This window comes from Nothobranchius furzeri, chromosome 10, assembly GCF_043380555.1.
Source record: "Nothobranchius furzeri strain GRZ-AD chromosome 10, NfurGRZ-RIMD1, whole genome shotgun sequence".
Classification (NCBI taxonomy): domain Eukaryota; kingdom Metazoa; phylum Chordata; class Actinopteri; order Cyprinodontiformes; family Nothobranchiidae; genus Nothobranchius; species Nothobranchius furzeri.
The window spans coordinates 25,971,181-25,995,494 of record NC_091750.1 but is presented as its reverse complement, the minus strand read 5'-3'; the positions used below and the strand labels follow the sequence as shown (position 1 = coordinate 25,995,494).

Here is a 24,314-nt window from a genome sequence, read left to right as displayed (position 1 = left end):
CTGCTGCGGTCCTTTCCAGTTCTGAGGCTTTTTTCAGGTCAGAAGTAGTTCTGCTTGTTGGACCCGGTCAGTCTTTGATGGCAGGCTGCCGACCCTCAACTATAATCTCCAGAACCGGCGTCAAGTCCATCAGGTTCTTTAGCATGTCCATGATGTCTGGGTGCTCCTTGGCTCCATCAATAAACTCCTCCAGCGTCATCTCACCTGAGGGGTCAAAGGTCATTGTGTTGTCTGAAACGAGATTGTTACACGAAGGCAGTGGTGAGTCCTACCTTCACCCTTCACGTCTATCCTCTCAAAGATGAGCGTGACGATCTCCTCCGGGTCGATGTCTCTATTCCTGGTGATGTCCTGGATGGCCTGCAGGAGGCGACAAACAGCAGCGCAAGTTACACAACCACAAATCAACAAGTAAACAACAAATAAGTCAGCCACACAACAACCCCTCTTCACTTTAGAGTCACAACAAACTAAACTTTTGTCCCGTTGAATAAAAACCTTCATCTGTGGGGTGGCCTCGGGGGTTCTCTGGGATCGTGGCCCGTTACACCAGGTTCTCATCAGATTAACACAGGTCTAATTTCAGAGTTAATCCCGCCTTGCTGTTGGCTGCTGACTCAGGGTCAGCTGGTAACCCTCCAGCTTGGGAACTTTCACACGTCTCCACCCGTGTCTATCTGAGGTGACGACGTTTTATCAGTTTAGTTGGAGTCCCGTTTAGAGGAAATGAAGCGACCCAAATGAAACAGGACCACCTGCTCCTCTAGTTTAATCAACCCTAACCTCTGAGATTAAAGTTAGAAACATGAAAGACAAAATCCTGCTCTAAACCCGGGTGTTGATGAAATTAGGTTCTAACTTTAAAATGTTTTATTTCAGACCAGATGAGCTCAGCTGCGTCTGAAAAAATAATAAATACATAAAGAAAATGATCTTTTACGAAGCGCCTAAAGCTAAACATCAGCCGCTGCTTCACGAGAACAAAAATTCTAACAAAAAAATGACAAAATGTGGTTAAAATGAGAAAAAGGTGATTAAAATGTAAGGAAAGGGAAAAAGGCAGATGAGTGGATCCCAGAAACGGCAGAGCTCGGAGAGGGTGGCGATGAAGTCACGCACACACCTGAACAAGCTGCTTCTACAGGACGCCACCATAAAACACTAAAGCTAGTCCGTTAGAACAGAAACAATCTTTACGTTCGAAATTAGGAAATGAAACGATTTTAAAGATGAAGTGGAAAAACGACCAAATCGTTCTATCAGGTGAGTGTGGATTAGACGAGCGGCTCTGGTTCTGGTCCAACAGGACCCTAACCCAGACAGGCTGGGGGCCCTAAGGGGAGGCCGCTCCTCTGATTGGATCATTTGGCCCATAAAGCAGCAGAAGCTAGAGCAGGTTGTCCAGCAGCCCGGGTCCCGCTGTAGTGTCCTTGGGCGACACGCCTCCCCTAGCTTTCCTGCTGCGGCTGTGGCTACGTAGTAGCTCACCATCACTGGCAGTGTGAGTACATGAAGAATGAGAAGCACTACACCGTTACTAGCTAGTGTGGGAATGAAAAGCTAGTTACTGTGAAGATGGTCTCCAGCTCCTCCTTATCGATCTTTCCGTTGCCGTCCTGGTCGAACAGTTTGAAGTACCACTTAAGCTTCTGGTTGATTTCTCCTTTCAGCAGCAGGCTGACGGCTGCTATGTACTCCACAAAGTCTATGTAGCCGTCCTGCAGGCAGAACCCAGGGCATTAAAGCATTTTAAACTTGAGAGGAGCTAACCGATCGGTCCTGCCCTCACTGCGCTGGACTGGGTCCCTGTTGGTGTCAGAATCTGCTACCCGCTGGACCTACCACAGCCCAGCACACGTCCTCCTGGTGCTTCCCGAGGCCAGAATCGCCGTCGTCCTGAAACCCTCGAACATGGTTTCTGAAACCATCCTTTATTAATTAAGGTTAACCCTAACCTGCTGCTAACTAGACATCTGAACGCTGCACCAAATAGATGAAGTCCTACAGATCTGACTTAGCAATAAGGTTCAAGCCGGTCCCAGTGAAACCAGAACCAGCCCAGTAATTACAGCAGTGTGTATCTGAAACGCACCCCATCCATGTCGAAGGTGAAGAAGACCTGCTCCACGTAGCTGTTGGCGTTCTCAGTGATGCCCTTCAGGTTGAGGATGGCCTTCAGCTCGAACAGCGTGATGAGGCCCGACGGAGACTCCTTCATGAACTTGTTATACCAGTGGTGCATGTCCTCCGCCAGGATGTCGTCCAGGTTGGAGCCGTGGTTCCCCATGGCTGTTGCCCGGCTAGAGAACAGATGGACTCAGTGGCTGGTTGTTTGGACTCGAGTCAGACAGGAAGAAGACAGAGTGAGTCCACAGGGGAGCCCCGAGATGGGTCTGTCCTCCGTCCTGCTGCTGCTGCTGCTGTCCAGGCGCCGAGCAGACTTCAGGACTTTTTAACCCTCTTAGGTTCTGGATGAAGAATCAGCGAGGAACTAAATATAACCTGTTAATGAGATGAGCCGCTCTGCCGTGGGGCTGTGCTGGTCCCGGTGGGAGCGGCTGACTTACCTAGCCTTGGCTGCAGGTGTGTTACGTAACCGGCTGACCTGGTTCAGACATCAAAGTTCCTCAAATCCAATCCCAAACAAGACATTTTCCACCCACTCATCTCAGGAATCACTCATTCCAGTTTCCTGGAACGCCTTTTCTTCTGCCGAAGGTGGAACATGGTTCTTGTTAGTTCTCTGGGTCTGCAGTTCTGAGTTCTGGAACCAGATCATTAATGAAACGTTCTCTCTGAAGGGACCGGGTTTGTTCAGAACCTTCAGCACGCCAACCCATTTCTCTAGGGTGTGATCGGTTCAGAGCCGCCACCAGCGCCTCCAGAAACGGGCTCACAGCTGCTGGTAGTGACCCAGTTAAACCAGTTGAACTCAACACAGGTTAACCTACCTGACAGGTAGACCTCAGCAGCATCACTTTAATCCAGGTCATCTGTTGACTGATTCAATCTGACGTCCATCTTTAAAGAGTGCTAAAACTGGAGCATACAGGTGTGTGTGGATGCAGGGAGGACCTGGTGCCGCCCCCCAGAGGTCATCTCGTAGAGAAATGATCAGAAAGCATCAGTCAGTGGGTTGAAGGTCACGACGTCTGAACAAAGCAGAGATGTTTACCCAGAATGCACTGCAGCACCAGCAGCTGATCCTAGCTAGAAACCAACCAGATGGGTCCCAGTCCCAGTCAGAACTCAGCAGATGCTGAACTGGGCACCCCTGCTCTCTGATTGGTGGATTCTGGGAAGTGTTATTCTGGTCCAGCAGGTGGCCTTTGACCTCAGTGAAGTAAGCATTCACCAGGATGAACCATTAGGGCGTGTCCACCGAGGAATCCTCCTGATGACATTTATTTTTGGCAGCAGCGATGTGACGAATCTGAGGATTAAACAGCTTATCAGGACTCCGTTCAACCTCAGACACATCCTGCTCTTCCTGGTAAGAGAGTCATGCCCCCCCCCCCCCCCCCCACACACACACACACACGAGGCTGCTGTGAAATCCTCTCATCTTCAATGATGAGAGCAGACTCCATGTAGATGCTGCTGCCCCCCCCAACTGTGGTCCAACGTAACGAAGACAACAACCGGAGGAGTTCAACCCAGATCAAACGTTCAGGTTCAAAAACCTGCAGCGCCAAGCTAGAAAACATTCTTTATTGTTGTTTATATATATATATATATATATATATATATATATATATATATAAATGGAATTGCAGCGGCTTCAGGCTTCTGTCTCACACATGTGACTCGTTCTTTAATAACAGATATAAAAATGGGTAGTTTACATCTTACTTATGAACGATAAAATGTGAGATTCCATAGAAATATGAAATATCAATCTGATGGATCTTTGAATATTTTAACCCGAAGATCAGAACTTTTTACTGCAGGGATTAAGCAACACTTCGTATTAACTCCAAGGAAAGAGAGAGAGTCAGGCTTAAAATAGTTAAGAAATTTATTTCTACACAATTTAAACAAGATTAACTTTAACACTCTGTGTACTGATGGACTAAGGTGGAGTGAGACGTGAGATGAATGATGTATGTGTGGAATGTTGTTATCAGAACCAGCGGATCCGGAGAAGCATTTAGTTCTGAGTGGGAGTGAATGTTTCGCTCTAAACTTTAGTAGATTTAGAACACACATGAAACGCCATCTGTCGGTCTACGTACCCCAGGGGAAGCCTCCGTTAGATCCAGAATGCCGAGGTCCTCTTGGACCCTCCTTGGAACCAAAGCCGGTAGAAAAGCAGCGGTGCCAACCAAACTAGTCTTGGAATGCTTCCAGGTCACGACAGGTTATCACTGGCGTCTCCGAGACCCTGAAGGGGTCGTGAGGTTCAGCTTTTATTCTGAAGGAACCGTTGAGGTCGGGTGTAACTTGCAACAGATTTTATCCAGCTTGTCGAGGTTCTTTTTGGCTGAAGAGGAAGTCCGGATGGCCTGTCCGAGACTTCTCTAGAACGCTTTGAACTAAAGAAAAGGTGGCGTGGAATAGTTTTATAATTGTCATATTTTGGTTTACTGGCGAATCAGAATTGACATGCAAAAAGAGGGCTTATACAAACACCACAGAAAACCATGCCTCGCGCCAGAAACGAAGATTCTGATTGGATCAGACAAAAGGAAATGTGTCGTGTGACTTTAGCATTACGTGTCATTAGTGTCTAGTGCAAATGTCCAGGATTATAATTACCTGTAAAATACTACTGATCACAGGATTATAATATCAAGTACTAACATTGTCACTTCACAGATTGATTGAACATTGGGCTCACATTATTATTGGTAATAACAAAGTTGTTAATTATGTATTTATCAAAAGAGTTCTTCGTTTTGAGCTGTAACAGGTGAAGCAGTTCAGATGAGCCGAGTGCATGAAAGACCTTGGCCACTATCTCATGTAGATTAGCCTGTCAGAGACTAATCTGCTCAAGCAGACGCAGCAGATCATGACCTTTAGGTCAAAAACAGGACATTCACAACGCTACACAGACGAAGCAGCTGAATAAACATCTGGGTCCTCCTGACAAACATCTGTTCTCCCACGGGCTTCACATCCACGGGGTCTCCTTCCCAGCTCTCCTGGGGCTGCCGGCCACCATGTCGACTCTTCCAAACATCCTCTCCTTCAACAGGATGAACATCAAAATCCTGAACTTCAACACTTGTTGGTCACAAACAAAGGGTTTCTAACCTGGATCTGACATTTAGAATCTAACGTTCTAAAACGCAAACCTAGGATTCACGCAGTACCATCCTCGTATCGGTGCTAGCCCTAGCTTCAGCTGAACACCTGATGCAGGTTCAGTTGATAACAGGAAACAGCTCCACTACTGATGCCTTCAGGGACCTTAGCTTGTGTAGGAAATGTAAATTCTTTGGAAATGTATTTTATTGTGCATTTGTGGGCGTCTGCGGGTGGGCCTCGGGGCTTGCAGTTATTATCTCTCAGGGTTCTGCCCCAACCCCCTGTGCCTCTTGGGAGGGGGTTGGGGCTCTTCCAGCGGCTGTCTCCCTGGGTTTCCTGCTCTTCAGAGAGACCCATGGATCTCTAGGGCTTGGGGGCAAGTCTGTGGCCCCTCACATTATTGGACGCTCCTATAGAGAAACCTTACATATACAGATGTGTGTACACACACAGGTTTTCTCATCAGGTGGACTTCCCTTCACATCACCTGTGTGGTGGCTGTGGTCGGCACTAAATGCACTGTGAGTTATTACCGTGTGTTTCTCAGCAGAAATAGTTACTGTTATATATCCTCATATTGCTCTCTCTCTCTCTCTCTCTCTCTCTCTCTCTCAAAGCAGATTCTTGTTCATCATTTATTGTTAATTTTGTGAATCCCCTCCCCCACCTCTTCCTTCTCTCTCCCCCTTTCTCTTACACTTCTGTCTCTGTGTCCGTTGGTGTTTTAAACAACTATTCCTAATAAAGTTTTGGCATCAGGAGCATCACAGCAGAAGCTAGAACGCTCCACCTGTGAGATTAAAACCGTAAGGCTCGTCTTGGATACGTTAAAAAAAAAGGAAATGCGTTTTGTTTGTCAGAATCAAACCTCTCTGCTTTCATCTTTCTTTGTTTCTGTCGTCGTCGTCTTCCTCCGCTTATCCGGGTCTGGGTCGCGGGGGTAGCATCTCAACTAGGGAGCTCCAGACCGTCCTCTCCCCGGCCTTCACCAGCTCCTCCGGCAGGACCCCAAGGCGTTCCCGGACCAGATTGGAGATGTAACCTCTCCAACGTGTCCTGGGTCGACCCGGGGGCCTGCTGCCGGCAGGACATGCCCGAAACACCTCCCCGGGGAGGCGTCCAGGAGGCATCCTGACCAGATCCCCAAACCACCTCAACTGGCTCCTTTCGATCCGGAGGAGCAGCGGTTCTACTCCAAGTCCCTCCCTAATGTCCGAGCTTCTCACCCAATCTCTAAGGCTGAGCCCGGCCACCCTACGGAGGAAACTCATTTCGGCCGCTTGTATCCGCGATCTCGTTCTTTCGGTCATTTCCCAAAGCTCATGACCATAGGTGAGGATTGGTACGTAGATCGACCGGTAAATCGAGAGCCTGGCTTTCTGGCTCAGCTCCCTCTTCCCCACGACAGATTGGCTCAGCGTCCGCGTCACTGCAGACGCCGAACCAATCTGCCTGTCGATCTCCCAATCCCTCCTACCCTCACTCGTGAACAAGACCCCGAGATATTTAAACTCCTCCACTTGAGGTAGGACATCTCCCCCGACCCGGAGTTGGCAAGCCACCCTTTTCCGGTAGAGAACCATGGTCTCAGATTTGGAGGTGCTGATCCTCATCCCAGCTGCACTCGGCCGCGAACCTACCCAGCAAGAGCTGAAGGTCAGAGCTGGATGAAGCTAGAAGGACCACATCATCCGCAAAAAGCAGAGACGACATTCTCCTGCCACCAAACTCGACACACTCCACACAACGGCTGCGCCTAGAAATTCTGTCCATAAAAGTGATGAACAGAACCGGTGACAAAGGGCAGCCCTGGCGGAATCCAACCCTCACTGGGAACAGGTCCGACTTACTCCCGGCTATGCGGACCAAACTCACGCTCCTCTGGTAAAGGGACTGAATGGCCCTTAACAGAAAGCCACCCACCCCATACTCCTGGAGCGTCCCCCACAGGGTGCCCCTGGGGACACGGTCATAAGCCTTCTCCAAATCCACAAAACACAGGTGAATTGGTTGGGCAAACTCCCATGCCCCCTCCACCACCCTTGCAAGGGTATAGAGCTGGTCCACAGTTCCACGGCCAGGACGAAAACCACATTGCTCCTCCTCAATCTGAGATTCAACTATCGATCGGACCCTCCTCTCCAGTACCTTGGAGTAGACCTTTCCAGGGAGGCTGAGGAGTGTGATCCCCCTATAGTTGGAACACAGCCTCAGGTCACCCTTCTTAAAGATGAGGACCACCACCCCGGTCTGCCACTTCACAGGAACTGCCCCCGATGACCACGCAATGTTGCAGAGACGTGTCAACCACGACAGCCCTACAACATCCATCGCCTTGAGATACCCAGGATGAACCTCAACTGCCCCTGGGGCTCCGCCGCTGTGTGTGTGTTTGACTACCTCAGCAACTTCTGCCCCCGAGATTGGACAGTCCATCCCCAGGTCTCCCGGCTCTTCTTTGTTTCTGTAATGATCGATTTTAATTACATTTAATTAATGACCATAAGCCATTAAAAATTCATATCTAGTATGAATCCCATCTTACAGACACTGGGTTATTTAAATCAGAAGATTGGATCTTTTTATTACAGGGACTTTAAAATAACACTTTGCATTAACCGAGAGACAAGAGAAGAGAGAGACTTTCAACGTTTAAGTAAATTTATTACTAAATAATTTTAAACAATTTAACAAGACTAACTAATGATGGATGTTCTGTTGGAATGAAGTGTGAGGTGATTGGTATGTGTGAATGATGTAAAATTCACAACCCTCGCATCCAGAGAAGCAAAGTCTCCGTGGGAGATGATGTTTTGCTCCTAACTGATCAGAGTTTGAGACCTGTAGTCATAAACACGAGACGCCATTTTTGTTGCATTCACATGCCCTCAGTGAGACCTCCACGATGGATCCAGAATGCCCAGGTCCTCGGACCTTCCTTCCGGTACTGGAGCCAATGGTACAGCGTCACAGCACGACAAACTAGTCCTTGGATTGTTTTCAGGTAAAAGCGTCAGGTGGTTCACAGCGTCAAAAAGAGACCCTCCTTGGGTCAGCGAGTTCAGCTTTTATTCTGAAGGAACCGTTGTTTGGTTGGTAACAACGGAATTTTCCCAGCTTGATAGTTCTTAGCTTAAAAAGAGAAGTATAGATGGCCTGTCCATACTTCACTTAACATGCGGTGCACTTCATGGGATCTTGAGAACGAGATCTTGAGAACTGAACTTAAGATGGCGTTGGAACTGTTTTATTAATCTGGATGTTTTTGATTCTGGACGAATCAAAGCTGACAGACTTAATAAACACCACACAGACTCTGCCACGCTTCAGACTAGGAAGGTTCTGATTGGATCAGGAACAGTAAAGTGTCATGTGATTATTTACCTTAATGTATCAGCGTGTCTAGAGACTAGAATAAGTCATTTACTTATTAAAAACATATTAATCATAATATAGTGATTTAACAGATCGGTCACATTGTATTATTGACTAACAGTTGTTTTGATTAGCTTTATTAAAAATAGAGTTCTTTGATCTGATAAAAGAAGAGTCTTCATCTTCTGTCTTCATTGCTGGAAAGTAAACAGTTTAGAAGCGAATGCATGACCTTGAGGCTGTTTCATGCACTCTGGCGCTGTGTCAAAGGGAACTTTGGTTAGAGGATAAATAACCTTGAGGAATAGCTCCTTCATCACGTTACATTTCTGAATCTTGTTCCTGTTTTTCTTCCAGATGTTTCTCCTCGAACTCCTCTTTCAGGCGTGATGAAGACCATACTCCTTCCTTGTCCTCCTTCTCCACGTCGGTGCTGATCTCTGTCTCTTCTTCACACAATTCTGTTTTTTCAGGAGCTGATGAATCTTCTGTCTGGCCTCCTTTCCTGAAAACCACCTCCTCCTCACCACCTCCTCCACCTCTTCCTCCTGAGTTCTCCATCACCTCAGGACAGGAGTTCTGCCGTGTGTCTGCTGTGACACTCGCCTCATCTTCACAGCTGGACTTCCTGTGGCGGCGGGATGGAGGGCGGCGACGCAGGGAAACTCTAGCTCTGCCCTGGAGATGGCCCAATCACAGGACAGACACATTGGTGATGTCATACTGGTGAGGTCACAGTTATAAAGTTCAGTGCACTTTTCTCACCTTGTTGATGCGCAGGATGTTCGCATCTGCTGCAGTGGGAGGGGCTTCAAAGGAGGCGGGGCCCTCTTCAGTTTGTGGCGAGGTTGAGACGGGGCTGGTGGGGGTTGCAGAAGAGGACGTTACCATGGAAACGGGAGCAGCGCCGGGGGAAGGTGGTGTAAAACTGGGAGGCAGCACTCTGAGACCGGGACTCTTGAGAGGGGCAGGTGTAGGAGACAGAGCAAGGTTGGCCTAAATACAGAATGACAGTGATGTCACCATCCTTTTGAAAAGCCACACTATGACATCACCACCAGGGAGCAGCAGAGTCCATCACTAAACACCTGGTCTTACCTGGAGTTTCTCGATGAGACCAGAGTTTGTCTTTATTTTGAGAGAAGATGAGACGCCTGGAAGAGGCTGGAAACACACACAGCGTTAGGAACGTTCCTAGAGGTCGTATGAAGTCATCTAGTTTCCTTCAAAATTGGTTGCTTTTCAGTCTGATTGCTTTTTTTTCTGTTTCTGAAAACTGATCAACTTCATCCAATTAGCTGTTAGCGAGTCTCACCTGCTGATCATCTCCGTGTGTTTTTGCAAGCGGCAACGTGCGAGGCGGTCGGCGGCGGACCGGCTTGTCCTGGTTAACAACAACAACAGGACCTCACTAGTGTTTTCTGTTTCTGTCGTTTATCTACAGGATTAAACTCACAGCTTCATGTCCAGAGGTGATGCCCACAGGTGGAGTCGAGCCTTTGAATTTTCCTGCCAGTTCAGCAACAGAGCGGCGGGGTGGAGCCTCCTGCAGGTGAGCAGTGAGAATACAGGTGATCATCACACCTGAGGTACATCTGTAGCACGCACCCCTCCTAGACTCTGGGTCACTGCTGTTGCTATCGGTCAGGGTTTGTCACACACACACACACACGTCATCTATCTTACTGAGGACCTTATAATCAATAAATCAGTCGTACAATAGATGAAAATCTTCGTCTTCGTCTTCCTCCGCTTATCCGGGTCCGGGTCGCGGGGGCAGCATCCCAATTAGGGAGCTCCAGGCCGTCCTCTCCCCGGCCTTGTCCACCAGCTCCTCCGGCAGGACCCCAAGGCGTTCCCGGACCAGATTGGAGATGTAACCTCTCCAACGTGTCCTGGGTCGACCCGGGGGCCTTCTGCCGGCAGGACATGCCCGAAACACCTCCCCGGGGAGGCGTCCAGGAGGCATCCTGACCAGATGCCCAAACCACCTCAACTGGCTCCTTTCGATCCGGAGGAGCAGCGGTTCTACTCCGAGTCCCTCCCGAATGTCCGAGCTCCTCACCCTATCTCTAAGGCTGAGCCCGGCCACCCTACGGAGGAAACTCATTTCGGCCGCTTGTATCCGCGATCTTGTTCTTTCGGTCATTACCCAAAGCTCATGACCATAGGTGAGGATTGGGACGTAGATCGACCGGTAAATCGAGAGCCTGGCTTTCTGGCTCAGCTCCCTCTTCCCCACGACAGATCGGCTCAGCGTCCGCATCACTGCAGACGCCGAACCAATCCGCCTGTCGATCTCCCGATCCCTCCTACCCTCACTCGTGAACAAGACCCCGAGATACTTAAACTCCTCCACTTGAGGTAGGACCTCTCCCCCGACCCGGAGGAGGCAAGCCACCCTTTTCCGGTCGAGAACCATGGTCTCAGATTTGGAGGTGCTGATCCTCATCCCAGCCGCTTCACATTCGGCCGCGAACCTACCCAGCAAGAGCTGAAGGTCAGAGCTGGATGAAGCTAGAAGGACCACATCATCCGCAAAAAGCAGAGACGAGATTCTCCTGCCACCAAACTCGACACACTCCACACCACGGCTGCGTCTAGAAATTCTGTCCATAAAAGTGATGAACAGAACCGGTGACAAAGGGCAGCCCTGGCGGAGTCCAACCCTCACTGGGAACAGGTCCGACTTACTACCGGCTATGCGGACCAAACTCACGCTCCTCTGGTAAAGGGACTGAATGGCCCTTAACAGAAAGCCACCCACCCCATACTCCTGGAGCGTCCCCCACAGGGTGCCCCTGGGGACACGGTCATAAGCCTTCTCCAAATCCACAAAGCACATGTGGATTGGTTGGGCAAACTCCCATGCCCCCTCCATCACCCTTGCAAGGGTATAGAGCTGGTCCACAGTTCCACGGCCAGGACGAAAACCACATTGCTCCTCCTCTATCTGAGATTCAACTATCGATCGGACCCTCCTCTCCAGTACCTTGGCGTAGACCTTTCCAGGGAGGCTGAGGAGTGTGATCCCCCTATAGTTGGAACACACCCTCAGGTCACCCTTCTTAAAGATGGGGACCACCACCCCGGTCTGCCACTCCCTAGGAACTGCCCCCGATGACCACGCAATGTTGCAGAGACGTGTCAACCATGACAGCCCTACAACATCCATAGCCTTGAGATACCCAGGACGAACCTCATCCGCCCCCGGGGCTCCGCCGCTGTGTAGTTGTTTGACTACCTCAGCAACTTCTGCCCCCGAGATCGGACAGTCCATCCCCAGGCCTCCCAGCTCTGGTTCCTCCTCGGAATGCGCATTGGTGGGATTGAGGAGCTCCTCAAAGTATTCCTTCCACCGTCCGACTATAGCCTCAGTTGACGTCAGCAGCTCCCCATCCCCACTGTAAACAGTGTGAGCGAGTTGCTGCCTTCCTCTCCTGAGGCGCCGGACAGTTTGCCAGAACCTCTTTGGAGCCGATCGATAGTCTTTCTCCATGGCCTCACCAAACTCCTCCCACGCCCGAGATTTTGCCTCGGCAACTGCCACTGCTGCACCCCGCTTGGCTATCCGGTACCTGTCTGCTGCCTCCGGAGACCCACAGACCAGCCACGCCCTGTAGGCCTCCTTCTTCAGCCTGACGGCTCCCCGAACCTCTGGTGTCCACCAGCGGGTACGGGGGTTGCCACCACGACTGGCACCGGCCATCTTACGACCACAGCTAGTAACAGCCGCCTCGACAATCGCAGAGTGGAACAAGGCCCACTCGGACTCAATGTCCCCCACTGCTCTCGGGACGTGGTCAAAGCTCTGCCGGAGGTGGGAGTTGAAGACCGTCTTGACAGGTTCTTCTGCCAGGCGTTCCCAGCAGACCCTCACTATGCGTTTGGGTCTGCCAGGTCTACGCGGCATGTTCCCTTGCCATCTGATCCAACTCACCACCAGGTGGTGATCAGTTGACAGCTCCGCCCCTCTCTTCACTCGGGTGTCCAAAACATACGGCCGCAGGTCAGATGATACGACTACAAAATCTATCATCGACCTGTGACCTAGGCTGCCCTGGTACCAAGTGTACCGGTGGGCATCCTTATGTTCGAACATGGTGTTCGTTATGGCCAAACTGCGGCTTGCACAGAAGTCCAATAACAAAACACCACTCGAGTTCAGATTAGGTGGGCCATTCCTCCCAATCACACCCCTCCAGGTCAAGCTGTCATTGCCCACGTGAGCATTGAAGTCCCCCAGCAGGACAATGGAGTCCCCTGATGGAGCACTATCTAGCACTCGTCCCAGGGACTCCAAAAAGGGTGGGTACCCTGAACTGATATTTGGCCCATAAGCACAAACAACAGTCAGGACCCGTTCCCCGACCCGAAAGCGCAAGGAAGCTACCCTCTTGTCCCCCGGGGTAAACCCCAACACACAGGCAGAGAGTCTCGGGGCTAACAAAAAGCCAACCCCAGCCCTCCGCCTCTCACCCGGAGCAACTCCAGCAAAGTAGAGTGTCCAACCCCTCTCCAGGTCTCGGGTTCCAGAGCCAATGCAATGTGTCGAGGTGAGTCCGACTATATCTAGCCGGTACCGCTCAACCTCTGCCACAAGCTCCGGCTCCTTCCCCGCCAGCGAGGTGACGTTCCATGTCCCAAAAACTAGTTTTCTTGTCCGGGGATTGGACCGCCAAGGCTCCCGCCTTGGTCTGCCACCCGATTCGCATTGCACCGTACCCTTCATGTTCCTCCTGCGGGTGGTGGGTCCACAGTTGGACGAGCCCATGTATCCGGTTCGGGCTGGGCCCGGCCGGGCCCCATGGGCGAAAGCCCGGCCACCAGGCGCTCGCTCACGGGCCCCAACCCCAGGCCTGGCTCCAGGGTGGGACCCCGGTAACCCTCCGGGCCAGGTACTCCGACTCTTCGTTTTAACCGCCATGAAAGATCCTTCGAACCGTTCTTTGTCTCACCCTTCACCTAAGACCAATTTGTCATGGGAGACCCTACCAGGGGCACTAAGTGCCCCAGACAACATAGCTCCTAGGATCATTAGGGCACTCAAACTCCTCCACCACGATAAGGTGACGGTTCAAGGAGGAGTAGATGAAAATGAACGTCATAATTTTTCCAGCATCAAGTCTATTTTACTGTTTTTGGTGCACTATTATCTAACCGGGAGTGAGAGTCCTTTTTTGTTTATCTATTTAGAAGTTCTGGTTCTGGACATTTCAGAAGGTTCTGCTTGCATTATTATGATAAATCAACATTACACAAGTGGTTATTTTGGTCTCAATAATGTCAACAATAATATCGTTTATCGTCCCAGGCCGACCACTAACCCTCACCTAAAACCTCTCTCTCTCACACACACACACACACACACACACACACACACACACACACACACACACACACACACACTCAGCTGTCGGGAATTGGGTATGGGGGGGTTACATAGCTGACATTCAGTAGATAATAAAATCACGACCAGCTTCAGTCTCTTTTTCCACAGAGAGCTGCTGGCCCACAACCGAAGACAGGAAGTGATGAAAGAAAACAGCCGTTAACCCACTTCCTCTTCCTGTGTGTGTGTGTGTGTGTGTGTGTGTGTGTGTGCTTTAAAATCACTAAACGTTAAGAAAGAACATAAACACGAGTCCGACTTTAGCTTTATGTTACTGATGAACAGAACCACAGTGGGTTGAGGATGGAGCCCTGTGGATCCCCACATGTGGAGAAACGGCTGCTGGGTCAAATCCAGGTGTGAGCTACAGTCACAATCAACAGCTCTGTTTACGCGTAAACCTTGTTAGATTTAAGTAAAAGTTTAGACGTCACTCAGCTGTTTCCTCTTGCGTCAGATGTTCAGGTTCTGATCGCGAGCTAACAAGCTAACGACATGTCAGACTTCAGAAACGTGATTCAGTGTGGCTTCCTGTTAATTTGCTATCGAGTCCTACCTCACCGTGTCGACAGACGAGTGGAAGGAAAGTTTTTAAAAGCAAACAAAGTTCAGAGTGAAGAAATTAAACCGGTTTCCCCGTTTTATTCTAAATTAAAGCAACAAAACTCAAAAAATCATCCGAAAGAAGTTTACCTCCATCCTGCTTCTCTCAGCCGCCTCAATATGTCGAGTATGTATGAAAGAGGGAGGGAGGAGGCCTGTGGGTTAAATATAGACCAGAGTCATGTCGGGGCGAGAGACCTAGCACTAGAGAGAGAGAGGGAGAGGGAGGGAGCTCATGTTCAGTCACATGTTCGTTTCTGTTTGTTTGTGTCCGTTACTCCTGTCTACCTCAGAAAGCTTCTGCTGTTTTCACCTGACCTCAGGTAGGACCACACCCCTGATGAGTCTGAGAGTTTGACCTTTGACCTCTCGTAACAGAAACCACCATGCCAGGAGAACATCTTCGCCCACATGGAGGTCCGACCTGGAGGATTTTCATACAAGGAGGAATTCAGATCTGCAGGAAACGTCCGGATTCTGGAGACACAGGTTCATCTCAGAAGGACAGTGGACACATCGTGTTGGACTGGTCCCGATGCTTTTGGTCCAAATAGAAATCTGGTTTTCCTTCAGAATGTTCTCAGTGTAGGTCTGGTGCATGGGTTAGAGGGGAAGAGATGCACTTCCTCCGATGGCTTAGACTCTGTCGCCATCAGATGGTCAGTGAACGCACCACCAGCATCCTCACAGGTGAAGGTGAATCTGGCGCGATCTCAAAACTCGCCTTGCGGTTGTCAGCAGAGTGCACCGGGAGAAGGGCGCTGTAAGGCTCCGAGTGCGTGGTTCACAAGTGTGCAAGTAAATGCAGAACTGAGACGGGGTTCGCAGCGCATGCCGGCCGCTGTGATACTATTTCCCAAACCTTTATTAACAACTTTTAAACAAAACTACCAGTTATTTGAAATAAACTTACATTCATTCCTGCTTTGTCTAAGTTTTAGAGCATCAACTAATCATCCTAAAATTAACTAGTATCAATAGAAAATACATATTTTCAGAAAAGGAACTTGAGCCTTTTCTCCAGCAGCAATGACTTGTGGGTAATACCCTTGCCCGAGGTTAGCATCGCTGCAGCTTAAGGGTGCAATGGGGGCGTGGTCAACTTCGGGGCATCCACTTTACCCACAATGCTTTGCTCCAAGAGTCACGTTTGAGTAAATGCTTTATTCATGAAGATTTAAACAACTTTTTCATGAGAGAGTTTGGATCTTGAAGCAGGGTTCTGGGGAGGTTCGGACCATACGGAGGGTCCTGCTGGATCAGCTGAGAACTTCTTTGGTCTCCATAAACAAAAGAAACAAAAACAAAAATAAATAAGTTTAAAATATACAAACTAAATGAATCTAAACTTTTAGCTGTGGTGAGTTTTTGTCTGAACCCAGGTGGCTTCAGGTGGTTTTCTTCCCTCATCCTAGGAGGTGAAAAGATGAAGCTGGAAGTGATACAACTGCCACCTTCAGTGGTGGTCCTGCTTTCTTTTGAAGATCTGTTGGAAAACCTTCCTCTTGCGGTTCCTTGGGGAGTCGGTCTGCTGCCCTCCATCCTCCTGGTGGCTCCTCCCACTAATGTTGACCCCGTCCCCCTGACCACTGCTCGATGAGCTGGATGAGGCAGAGGATGAGAAGGCCACAGGCCCTTCGGTGCAGTCTGGTGTGATGCAGAGGGAGCGTGTGGAGCAGGAGGAGGCGAGGGCGGAGCTGCCTCTCAGCTCCACCAGGCTGGAGCTCTTCTCCAGACCACCACCTTTGCTCAGGGCAGAGCTCCCCCTCTGCAGGGGGTCGAGCCTAGATGATTGCAGGTACGACTGAAACGAAACTTGTGATTCGCTTAGAGACAGTGGGAGGGCTGAGTCAGAGCGGTTCACGGTGTCCCTGAGAGGAAGAGAAGAAAATCAGACCAGGGCCCTCGTTCATCAGCTGTGCATAGGAGCAGGTTCACAAACAGACCCAACCCTTCCTGAGATAAACCACGCCCCACAACTAACCTCTGTGAACTGAACAACCCAGGGTCTCCCGTCCTCTGTCGCAGGGGCATCAGACTCTGAACTGCAGGAGGAACGACAGTTGGTATATACTTTTATTCTGACTTCCTTTTCAGGATGTTTGACTGGAAACTGAAAATAAATATTACTAAAGATTTTAGACTAAAGTCGCAGGATGATTACATCACTGCTAGCCAGTCAGAGACCAGGGAGGAGGAGGAGGAGGGCAGAGCCAACCTGACTGTTTCCATGGTGACTGGTTGTCTGTGATGCCACTCAGAGGCCAAAGGTCACTCACACGCCGATCCATCTGCCACGCTGCATCTGCAAAGAGCCAATCAGAAAAAGGGGCCGGGTTTTAGGCAATACCTTCAAATTCCAAATTAGTTTGTCCCTCCTGCGCCTCCGTAGGAAGTAAAAATGTTAACAGAAGTTTTATTAGTAAGCAGCAGCATCAGGCGGATCTGCGTCCTCATAAGTCCAACAGCAGGGGGCGCTGCTGGACACCCAGAGGCCTCAGTGAGGCAGACTTACACTGCAGCGTCCCAGGAGACAGGATGTCCTCATCCATGTCATCCAGGTCATCTGACAGCAGGAGATTCTGAGGGGTCGGAGGTCGCAGGCCGAGGAAGGCCAGGTCCAGGTTGAGGGCGGTGGCCAGCGCCCCCAGACCGGGATTATTGACCAGACAGAAGCCTGTCAGAGCTTCGATCTGCTGCCAGCGGTGGAGTTTCTCCCTCAGAGCTGTCGTCACCTCAGCCAGGGCCTGTCTGGGGCGGGGCACATGTTAACTGTACAGGTTAACGACAGAGACCCACTGAACCTGGTCCTCTGGTCTGACTCACTTGGCGGAGAGGATCTTGTGGTCGACATCATCCAGAGAAGAGCTGTGAGCCACGTGAAAGGCCCCCAAGAGAGAGCTCCTCTTCTTCTTGATCTTCTCTGCCTGAAACATCATCAGGTTAGTCGGGTCTACAGAACCGATCTAGTCCAGAAGTCTCAGTCCAGTCCTTTCACACTTTCTGACGGAGTTTAGCTTCAGTTCTGGTTACAACACTCTCAGAGGAATGTTTCTACTTCTGAGTTGTTCAGGCAGGAAAAGGCTCCTAACTCAAGGGATGAGCCACAAATGTGTCAACAGCCTAGAAAAGAACCAGTTTAAACCGGATCTTTAGTGTCTGATGTCCCAGGAGCCTGTCAGAGACACAAACTAGTCCTGGTTCTGTTGTTGGATCTATAAACACACGCAGCTGACCTGGAACCGGGGTCTGACTCCAGCAAGGTTCTGGTTCCTTGGAATCCAAATCTGGAGACATGAGCTGGAACTCCAAAAGCTCATATGTTTCCTGGTACCAGATACCTGCTGGTTTAGGTTCTAGCTGGCTGCTCTCCGTCAGCTCCACCTACCCCCTCCCGCGCTTGCAGCAGCTGCTTCTCTGCACTCTGCTTCTTCTTGTTGTAATACTGAACTTCCACTTCATGGGTCAGCTGGAGCCACTTCTGCAGAACGTCTGGTGGTGTCCAGCGGGCCCGTGACTCCAGCTCCTTCTCTGCCTTTCTCAGCAGCGTTCGAACCTGTGATGACACCAGAGCAGCAGTGGTTACCTCCACCAGCTGCTGATTGGTTGCTGGTTCACCTGTGGAGCAGGTGTACCTGTTCTAGCTCCTGGTCGGCATATTTCTGCCGGCTCCTCTGGTTCTCGGCTCCTTCTCGCAGCTCACGGAGACGCTGGGCCTCCTGCTTGGCTGAGGTGATCTCGGTCTTCAGCTCCTCCTCCACCCGCACCTTCTCCACCTGAACACAGCGCTGTTCCTCCTGGGCCTGATGGAGTCTGACACAAACATTGGACACGGTTTATATCCTAGGAGCTGCAGCGGGGAAGAGACGGACACTCCAGTCAGTTTCACTCTAAAACATTTGAAACTGATGGAGCCAGAATGAGAAAAGGGTGGAGCCAGGAGAACTCAGGAGAGCTGAGTCTACCTGCATCCTAATGTTATTGAGATCGTCTACGAACATCAATATATAAAATACGGACATAGCCCACCCATTGCTCTGCCGAGGAGGAAGTTGAAGCCAGAAAAGGGAGGTTCCCACCACAGATTTTTTTTGACCGAATCACGCCCAGACTATCCAAATATGGGAAAAGAGGTGGAGCTGGGTCGGAACCATGTCCCAACAAATAAAACCAATGTACCTACTAGCTAACTTAACTAACCCAAGAAGCTAAGAATTGTACCGGGGACTGCGGGGTAGCACATCCGTACGGCTGACCAGCTTCAGTGCAAGGCTGTAGTCATGCTGGTCGCCTGCGGAGATCTGTTAGGATCGGGACTGTTACATTACCAGCACAGCCAGACCGCTGTGACCAGGAGCCCTGGCCTTTAGGATCAGCTCATTCTCCACGATCGGAGATCAGCGGGACATTAGCTACATGCTAACTCGAACCTAAAGGAGTTTTTCCAGGATGTTTTTGGCAAGAAAAACGCAGTAGTACGACTCCAATGTGAAGGCACCTCCAGCCTGCTGGGTAACGAAATCATAACTAGGTAAGCTGACCCAGGATATCGTGCTTTGCTGGTCCACTGCTGTCAAAAATCAGAGTCCGCCGTTGTCGACACACGTGGCTCTGGGACTAGGCTCACGATTTCGTGTCGTGCTCCCGACCAGAGCCAAGAACGGCGGACTCACGGATCTTTCACCACGGTGGACCGGCAAAGCCAGATCCTCAGTCAAATACCCAGCAGCCACACTAACATGTTGTATTTCAGCCCATCTTAGACCAAACTGTGGTGATAAACGCACAGAATTTCCCCCATTCAACCAGCAAACAGTTGAGTGACTCAGAAGTGAAAAAGCATCAACTTAAAAGAGCTGCGGTGTTTCTGTGGTCTCCCTCAGAGATCCACCACTGACCAGCATGACTACAGCCTGGCATCGAAGCCGGTCGCACGTCGGCACAAAAAAAACACCCTTTTACTTTGGTGACTGGGCGTTAAAATGCCGACATTTTGTGCGATCTACAGTTATTACCATCATTATAATCGGGACATTTTTTTTAAGTCCTGAATGTAGCGCGCCACAAAGATTGAAAGAAGATGGTGGAAGTGGATCAGTAATCTACGGTTTACAACAGGATCTGAAAGGATGATGCTGGAGTTTACAGAGATCACTTTCTACCAGTTAAGAGATTACTGAGTGTTTTATTAATCTGTTGCTTAAACAGCAATAAAAACCACAGGTTAACAGTTTAATACTGTTTTCACATGTCCTCACTGCTAATGGCTTTCAGGGTGCTAATGTTTTTAGCAGTTAGCTTAGTGTTGTAACGTGGCGTTTATACCTTATTAAAATCAAACAAACGGACCAGAAATCTGGATTTAAAAGGAATAATACGTTATTTACAAGTAGATCCTAGCACATACTGATCGTTAGCATTAGTGATAGCATTATTATCATGAGCTAATGAAAAAGTAGCACAACTCACTACTCATCGCAAAAACAAGACAATGGTCATTTAAAGCTTCTCCGGATCACTAACAGGTGAACCAACCTGAAATAAAACAGCTGCAGGCGTCCAGGCCTGTAAAAGGCTTTCGTTTGGTTTGCAGTGTGATACGAGGAAGGCAGCTAGAGTTTGTGTTGCTGATCGCTTCAGCGCTGGGTAAATCCTCCACAGTGGATGAAAAGTGCGACTTTTAAAACTCGATGGGTCATAACCTAAAGGATGTAATTTTTTCTTGATATCGCATCTGTTCCAGCTCATTTAAGCCTTCGTAGCTTTCATCCTTCGCGCCGTGTCGTATCTCTGTTTTGTTGCGGAGCAGATCACTTCCTGCCCACTTTTGAGTTTTGCGCGGCTGCAGACGTGAGTGAAACCCAGCAATTATGGCCCGCTGTCTACAACCAGCAGGAACTGGCCTGAGACTAGTGCTGGCAGTAGGAGGCGTTGTGGCGCTGCCGCAGGAGGAAGTGGGCGTGTTCCTGCAAGCAGAACTGGAGGCCAAACAGCTGGTGAGGGATTTCCGGATGGCCCAATCCCAACACTCGCCCTGCGGTCTTCAGCAGAGTGCTCTCGGAGAAAGTGTGCTGTAAGGCTTCGAGTGCGTGGTTCACAGGTGTGCAAATAATCACCGAATTGAGACACAGAGCATTGCGTCATCAACCGCAATGCGTGCCGGGATGCTGGTCGCTGTGATACTTAAAAAGAAAAACTTTATTAACAACTTTCAAGCAAACAGCCAAACAATAATTTGAAATAAATTCGCATTCATTGCTGCTTTGTCTAAAAGTTTAGGAGCATTAACTAATTGTCCTAAAATTAACTACTTCATTAGAAAATACATGTTTTCAGAAAAGGCCTTTTCTCCTGCAGCAATGGATTGTGGGTAATACCCTTCACCCAAGGCCACATAGAGGCGGGCAGACTTGGGTGAAGTGTTGATCAAGGGCACAAAAGGGGCGTGATCAACTTCCGCACTTGAGAATTGGGACACTACGCACTCGCAGCTCTGGTTGATTATCACGCAGTTGAAAGGTGCAGGAAGGATGTGGAAGTGCGAGTTTTTGGGATTGGGCCGATGTTTCAGTTCTTCCAACGATCAGCTGGGAGATGACCAGTTTAAACAGGTTCTGTTTTGTGCTGGTTTAATTCTGGCTCATGCCTTGAGCCAGGAAACCAGGAGGTCAGGATTACTGCCTTAACAAGCAAAACGGTGTTCTGGTACCAGATCCAGAACTGAGACAAGAGGCGGTCGAGAGATCTTCAGGAGATCTGAAGAAGATCAGAGCAGGACCAGTTCTGCTGCTCTGAAACAAACAAACAAACAAACAAACAAACACACACACACACACACACACAGATATTTTTGGCTAAAATCGAAAGTCAATCAGCTGCAGCTCCCAAAGTGTAACTACATCTTCAGTGTTTGTGTGTGTGTGTTTCCCTTACATAGGCGTAGCCGTGGCGGCCCGACACGGCTGAAATCCCAACGCCACGCCTACAAGATCCCAAGTTTTATTTATTTATTTGCGCCGTTCCTGAAGAAGCAGCAGGAACTACTCTGTTGTTTCTTGTGATCAAAGCCGGCAGGCAGCAAGGAGGAGGAGGCAGGGCAGGGTGGTTACAGCTAGGGATGAGCCGGGTACTTGTTTCAGACGAGTATCCGGTACGGATAAAGCATTTTTGACGAATACGAGCATGAAACGTGTAAAACTCGAAAATATCTGTAATCGTGCTGAAGGAAAATCCTCATTGGGTAACTGACTGTCTTCACGCTTTGTGATTGGCCAGTCACATAGAGCGCCCGCCCCTCCCTACACACAAAACTGCAGCCGGGAGCTGTCTGGCCCATGCATCCACGCACGCACACACACACAGTAACGGATCTCTCTGTGCTTGCTTCACTAATGCTCACGTTTCTTCGGTACTCCCTAGGTTTTCTTCAGCTCGCCTCTTTTTCGGTTGAATATTTAAAGTTACTTTTATCGTAACGTACGTGGAGCATTCAACAAGACAGAGCTGAAAACGGCTCGTGCTGCGTCAGTCACTGCCTCCGCTCCGGTCGGGTTTTTTTAAATTATTTTAACACACACACACACACACACACACACACACACACACACACACACACACACACACACACACACACACACACACACCTTAATCAACAGTGTTTTGTTTAACTGTGTGTGGGGAAAATGCCAACAATGTTAGGAAAAAATCAGTTTAATCAAATAAAAATAAAATGGTTCTAGTATTTATTTCCTAGTTCCTACTGCATGAGTTCAGATGTATTAATCCATGCACTTAAACATTAATGTTCTGATTTTATTGAAACACTGGTTCTGTAATAGTTTTACTATTGTGGTCAAAAATATTTAATCTCAGTTCTGAGGCTGCTCTGTAAATAGTTTTCAGATAAACACACATAGCAACTTCTGATCGATCCATATCAATTTCAGATTTAAAATAATGTACTGATGTAAACCACGCCCACTCATTTCCAGATAATAAATAAGAGGTGCATTCATCTGTGGATCTCCTTTGATCTGCATTAGTGATATTTTCAGCACCAGAACAAGGAAGCAAAGAAACAGATTCCTGAGTTTATGTTAGTAATTTTATTTATTAGATGCATCTGACCTGTTCTATTTTTCTCTGAAATGAGATCAAACCAGTGCTTCTATGGGTCGTCTCCTCTCTGCACTAGAAACATGTACTTTATTATAATGTTCACTGTAATGCTTCTTGATGTTCTTAACACATAAATGAAATCAAAGATATTGGTCAATAATGCCAAATATGTAAATTTGTGTTTCAGTCATTTTTATACTGGCTTAAAAATACTTCATTAAGTCTACTAAGCAGGGGTGTAGAAGGTGTTTAACAGGGCCAGCCCGGTAATGATCTAGGGCCAAAATAAAGGGGGCAGAAGGAGATGCTTTTCCAGACGCCAAGAACAATTAAATGCCAAATCCACCCTGCAAAGTGTGTCACTGAGAGTTTAAAACAAAAATTATTCTTGTGCAAATATTGGTGTTTTCACCTTTAATACTAGTTATTAACATGCAGCAGTTGCTGGATTGGTGCAGTTCAGAGTGGAGTGCATCAAATAAAACAATATTAACATAAAGGTGAGACGTGTCATAATCCCCCCCCCACACACACACACACACCACCACCACCGCTGGAAAAATTCCTTGGGGAAACACTGGTGTGTGTGTGTGTGTGTGTGTGTGTGTGTGTGTGTGTGTGTGTGTGTGTGTGTGTGTGTGTGTGTGTGTGTGTGTGTGTGTGTGTGTGTGTGTGTGTGTGTGTGTGTGTGTGTGTGTGTGTGCTTAATAGGCTGCTGGCCTTCTTTGTCCAAATAAGGACTTCAAACCGAGAGCTTCTGCCGAGGCTGTGTACACACACACACACTTTCTCTTTACTTGACTTTATTTCTAAAGCTCTTTTCACGACATCATCAGACTCCCACAGAGCTGAACGAATCAGAAACAGCTTTTATCAACAGAAAACAAAAGCCGCCACTAAAACAATGAAAGTAGACGATGACTTCGTCACCTGGAGGAGTTTGAGCTGCAGCTTCATCAGTTTGTTTAAATTAACTTATGGAAAGAAACGGGCCAATTTTCTTTATTCCTGAAGGAGCGGCAGGTTCTGGTTCTGGTACAGGTGGACCGTGTGTGTGTGTGTGTGTACCACTATCTGTGTGTGTGTGTGTGTGTGCCACTATCCTGCGGGTTAAACATGTCTTTCTGCTCTGATGAACCTTTCATTAACATGATTCAGTTGTATGAACCAGAACCACATAGAACAGGCCAGATCGTGGTTCTGTCAACAGGACGTGGACCCGGTTCAGGGTCTGAATCGGTGTTGTTGGACTGGTGATGGACTCACTTCTCCTGAAGATCAAGAAGACTCTGCTCTGCTGTCTGCAGACCCTCCAGGTCCTTCTTCAGCTTCCCCAGATCGTTCCTGGACCTGCGGGTCTGAACGTAGGCAAACCAGCATCCGCCCAGCGCCATCAGGACCGACAGGACCAGAACCAGGTCCTTCCACCGGTTCTGCTGGCCTGTTCACACACACACACACACACACACACACACACACACACACACACACACACACACACACACACACACACACACACACACACACACACACACACACACACACACACACACACACACACACACACATGGAC

The 24,314-nt window shown here is 49.0% G+C and overlaps 3 protein-coding genes across 8 annotated transcripts in view; all 3 read right to left on the bottom strand.

Moving 5' to 3' along the window:
• Positions 1–67: 67 nt before the first annotated feature.
• On the bottom strand, positions 68–3,009 carry guca1d (guanylate cyclase activator 1d). The gene is made up of 4 exons (XM_015976473.3): positions 2,093–3,009; positions 1,569–1,718; positions 273–360; positions 68–204 (listed from the first exon to the last, which is right to left on the bottom strand). The coding sequence occupies exons 1-4, from the start codon at positions 2,285–2,287 to the stop codon at positions 68–70; spliced, it is 570 nt and encodes a 189-aa protein (XP_015831959.1). The 5' UTR covers positions 2,288–3,009.
• A 4,887-nt stretch (positions 3,010–7,896) lies between these two features.
• Positions 7,897–15,002, bottom strand: dub (duboraya). Of its 2 annotated transcripts, XM_070555428.1 has the most exons (6): positions 14,714–15,002; positions 10,085–10,174; positions 9,944–10,012; positions 9,727–9,792; positions 9,394–9,624; positions 7,897–9,306 (listed from the first exon to the last, which is right to left on the bottom strand). In XM_070555428.1, the coding sequence occupies exons 1-6, from the start codon at positions 14,717–14,719 to the stop codon at positions 8,950–8,952; spliced, it is 819 nt and encodes a 272-aa protein (XP_070411529.1). In that variant the 5' UTR covers positions 14,720–15,002; the 3' UTR covers positions 7,897–8,949. The 2 variants fall into 2 exon arrangements, with proteins under 2 accessions (XP_070411529.1, XP_070411528.1); XM_070555427.1 differs by lacking the exon at positions 14,714–15,002 and having other exon boundaries at positions 10,085–10,207.
• Positions 15,003–15,470: 468 nt separating this feature from the next.
• Positions 15,471–24,314, bottom strand: part of stim1b (stromal interaction molecule 1b) — a 56,423-nt gene continuing 47,579 nt past the window's right edge. For 4 of the 5 annotated variants that reach the window (XM_015976477.3, XM_054736940.2, XM_015976478.3 and 1 more), the window contains 8 exons: positions 24,008–24,182; positions 18,259–18,436; positions 18,012–18,179; positions 17,450–17,550; positions 17,139–17,374; positions 16,842–16,928; positions 16,608–16,668; positions 15,471–16,494 (listed from right to left, as the gene is read on the bottom strand). In XM_015976477.3, coding sequence (XP_015831963.3) covers positions 16,080–16,494; positions 16,608–16,668; positions 16,842–16,928; positions 17,139–17,374; positions 17,450–17,550; positions 18,012–18,179; positions 18,259–18,436; positions 24,008–24,182 — 1,421 coding nt within the window. In that variant the 3' untranslated portion in view covers positions 15,471–16,079. Of the gene's footprint in view, positions 16,495–16,607; positions 16,669–16,841; positions 16,929–17,138; positions 17,375–17,449; positions 17,551–18,011; positions 18,180–18,258; positions 18,437–24,007; positions 24,183–24,314 lie in introns of those variants that run through there. The other variant, XM_054736942.2, reaches the window with a different exon arrangement.

Excerpts from the sequence above, each read along its gene's own strand:
- dub (XM_070555427.1), bottom strand. The coding sequence starts at position 10,207 with ATGATCACCTGTATTCTCACTGCTCACCTGCAGGAGGCTCCACCCCGC. Across the intron at positions 9,625-9,726 it reads GTCTCATCGAGAAACTCCAG|GCCAACCTTGCTCTGTCTCC; the intron begins GTAAGACCAGGT and ends TTCTGTATTTAG. Across the intron at positions 9,307-9,393 it reads ACATCCTGCGCATCAACAAG|GGCAGAGCTAGAGTTTCCCT; the intron begins GTGAGAAAAGTG and ends GGCCATCTCCAG.
- guca1d (XM_015976473.3), bottom strand. The coding sequence starts at position 2,287 with ATGGGGAACCACGGCTCCAACCTGGACGACATCCTGGCGGAGGACATG. Across the intron at positions 1,719-2,092 it reads TCACCTTCGACATGGATGGG|GACGGCTACATAGACTTTGT; the intron begins GTGCGTTTCAGA and ends TTCTGCCTGCAG. Across the intron at positions 361-1,568 it reads AGCTGGAGACCATCTTCACA|GCCATCCAGGACATCACCAG; the intron begins GTAACTAGCTTT and ends CGCCTCCTGCAG.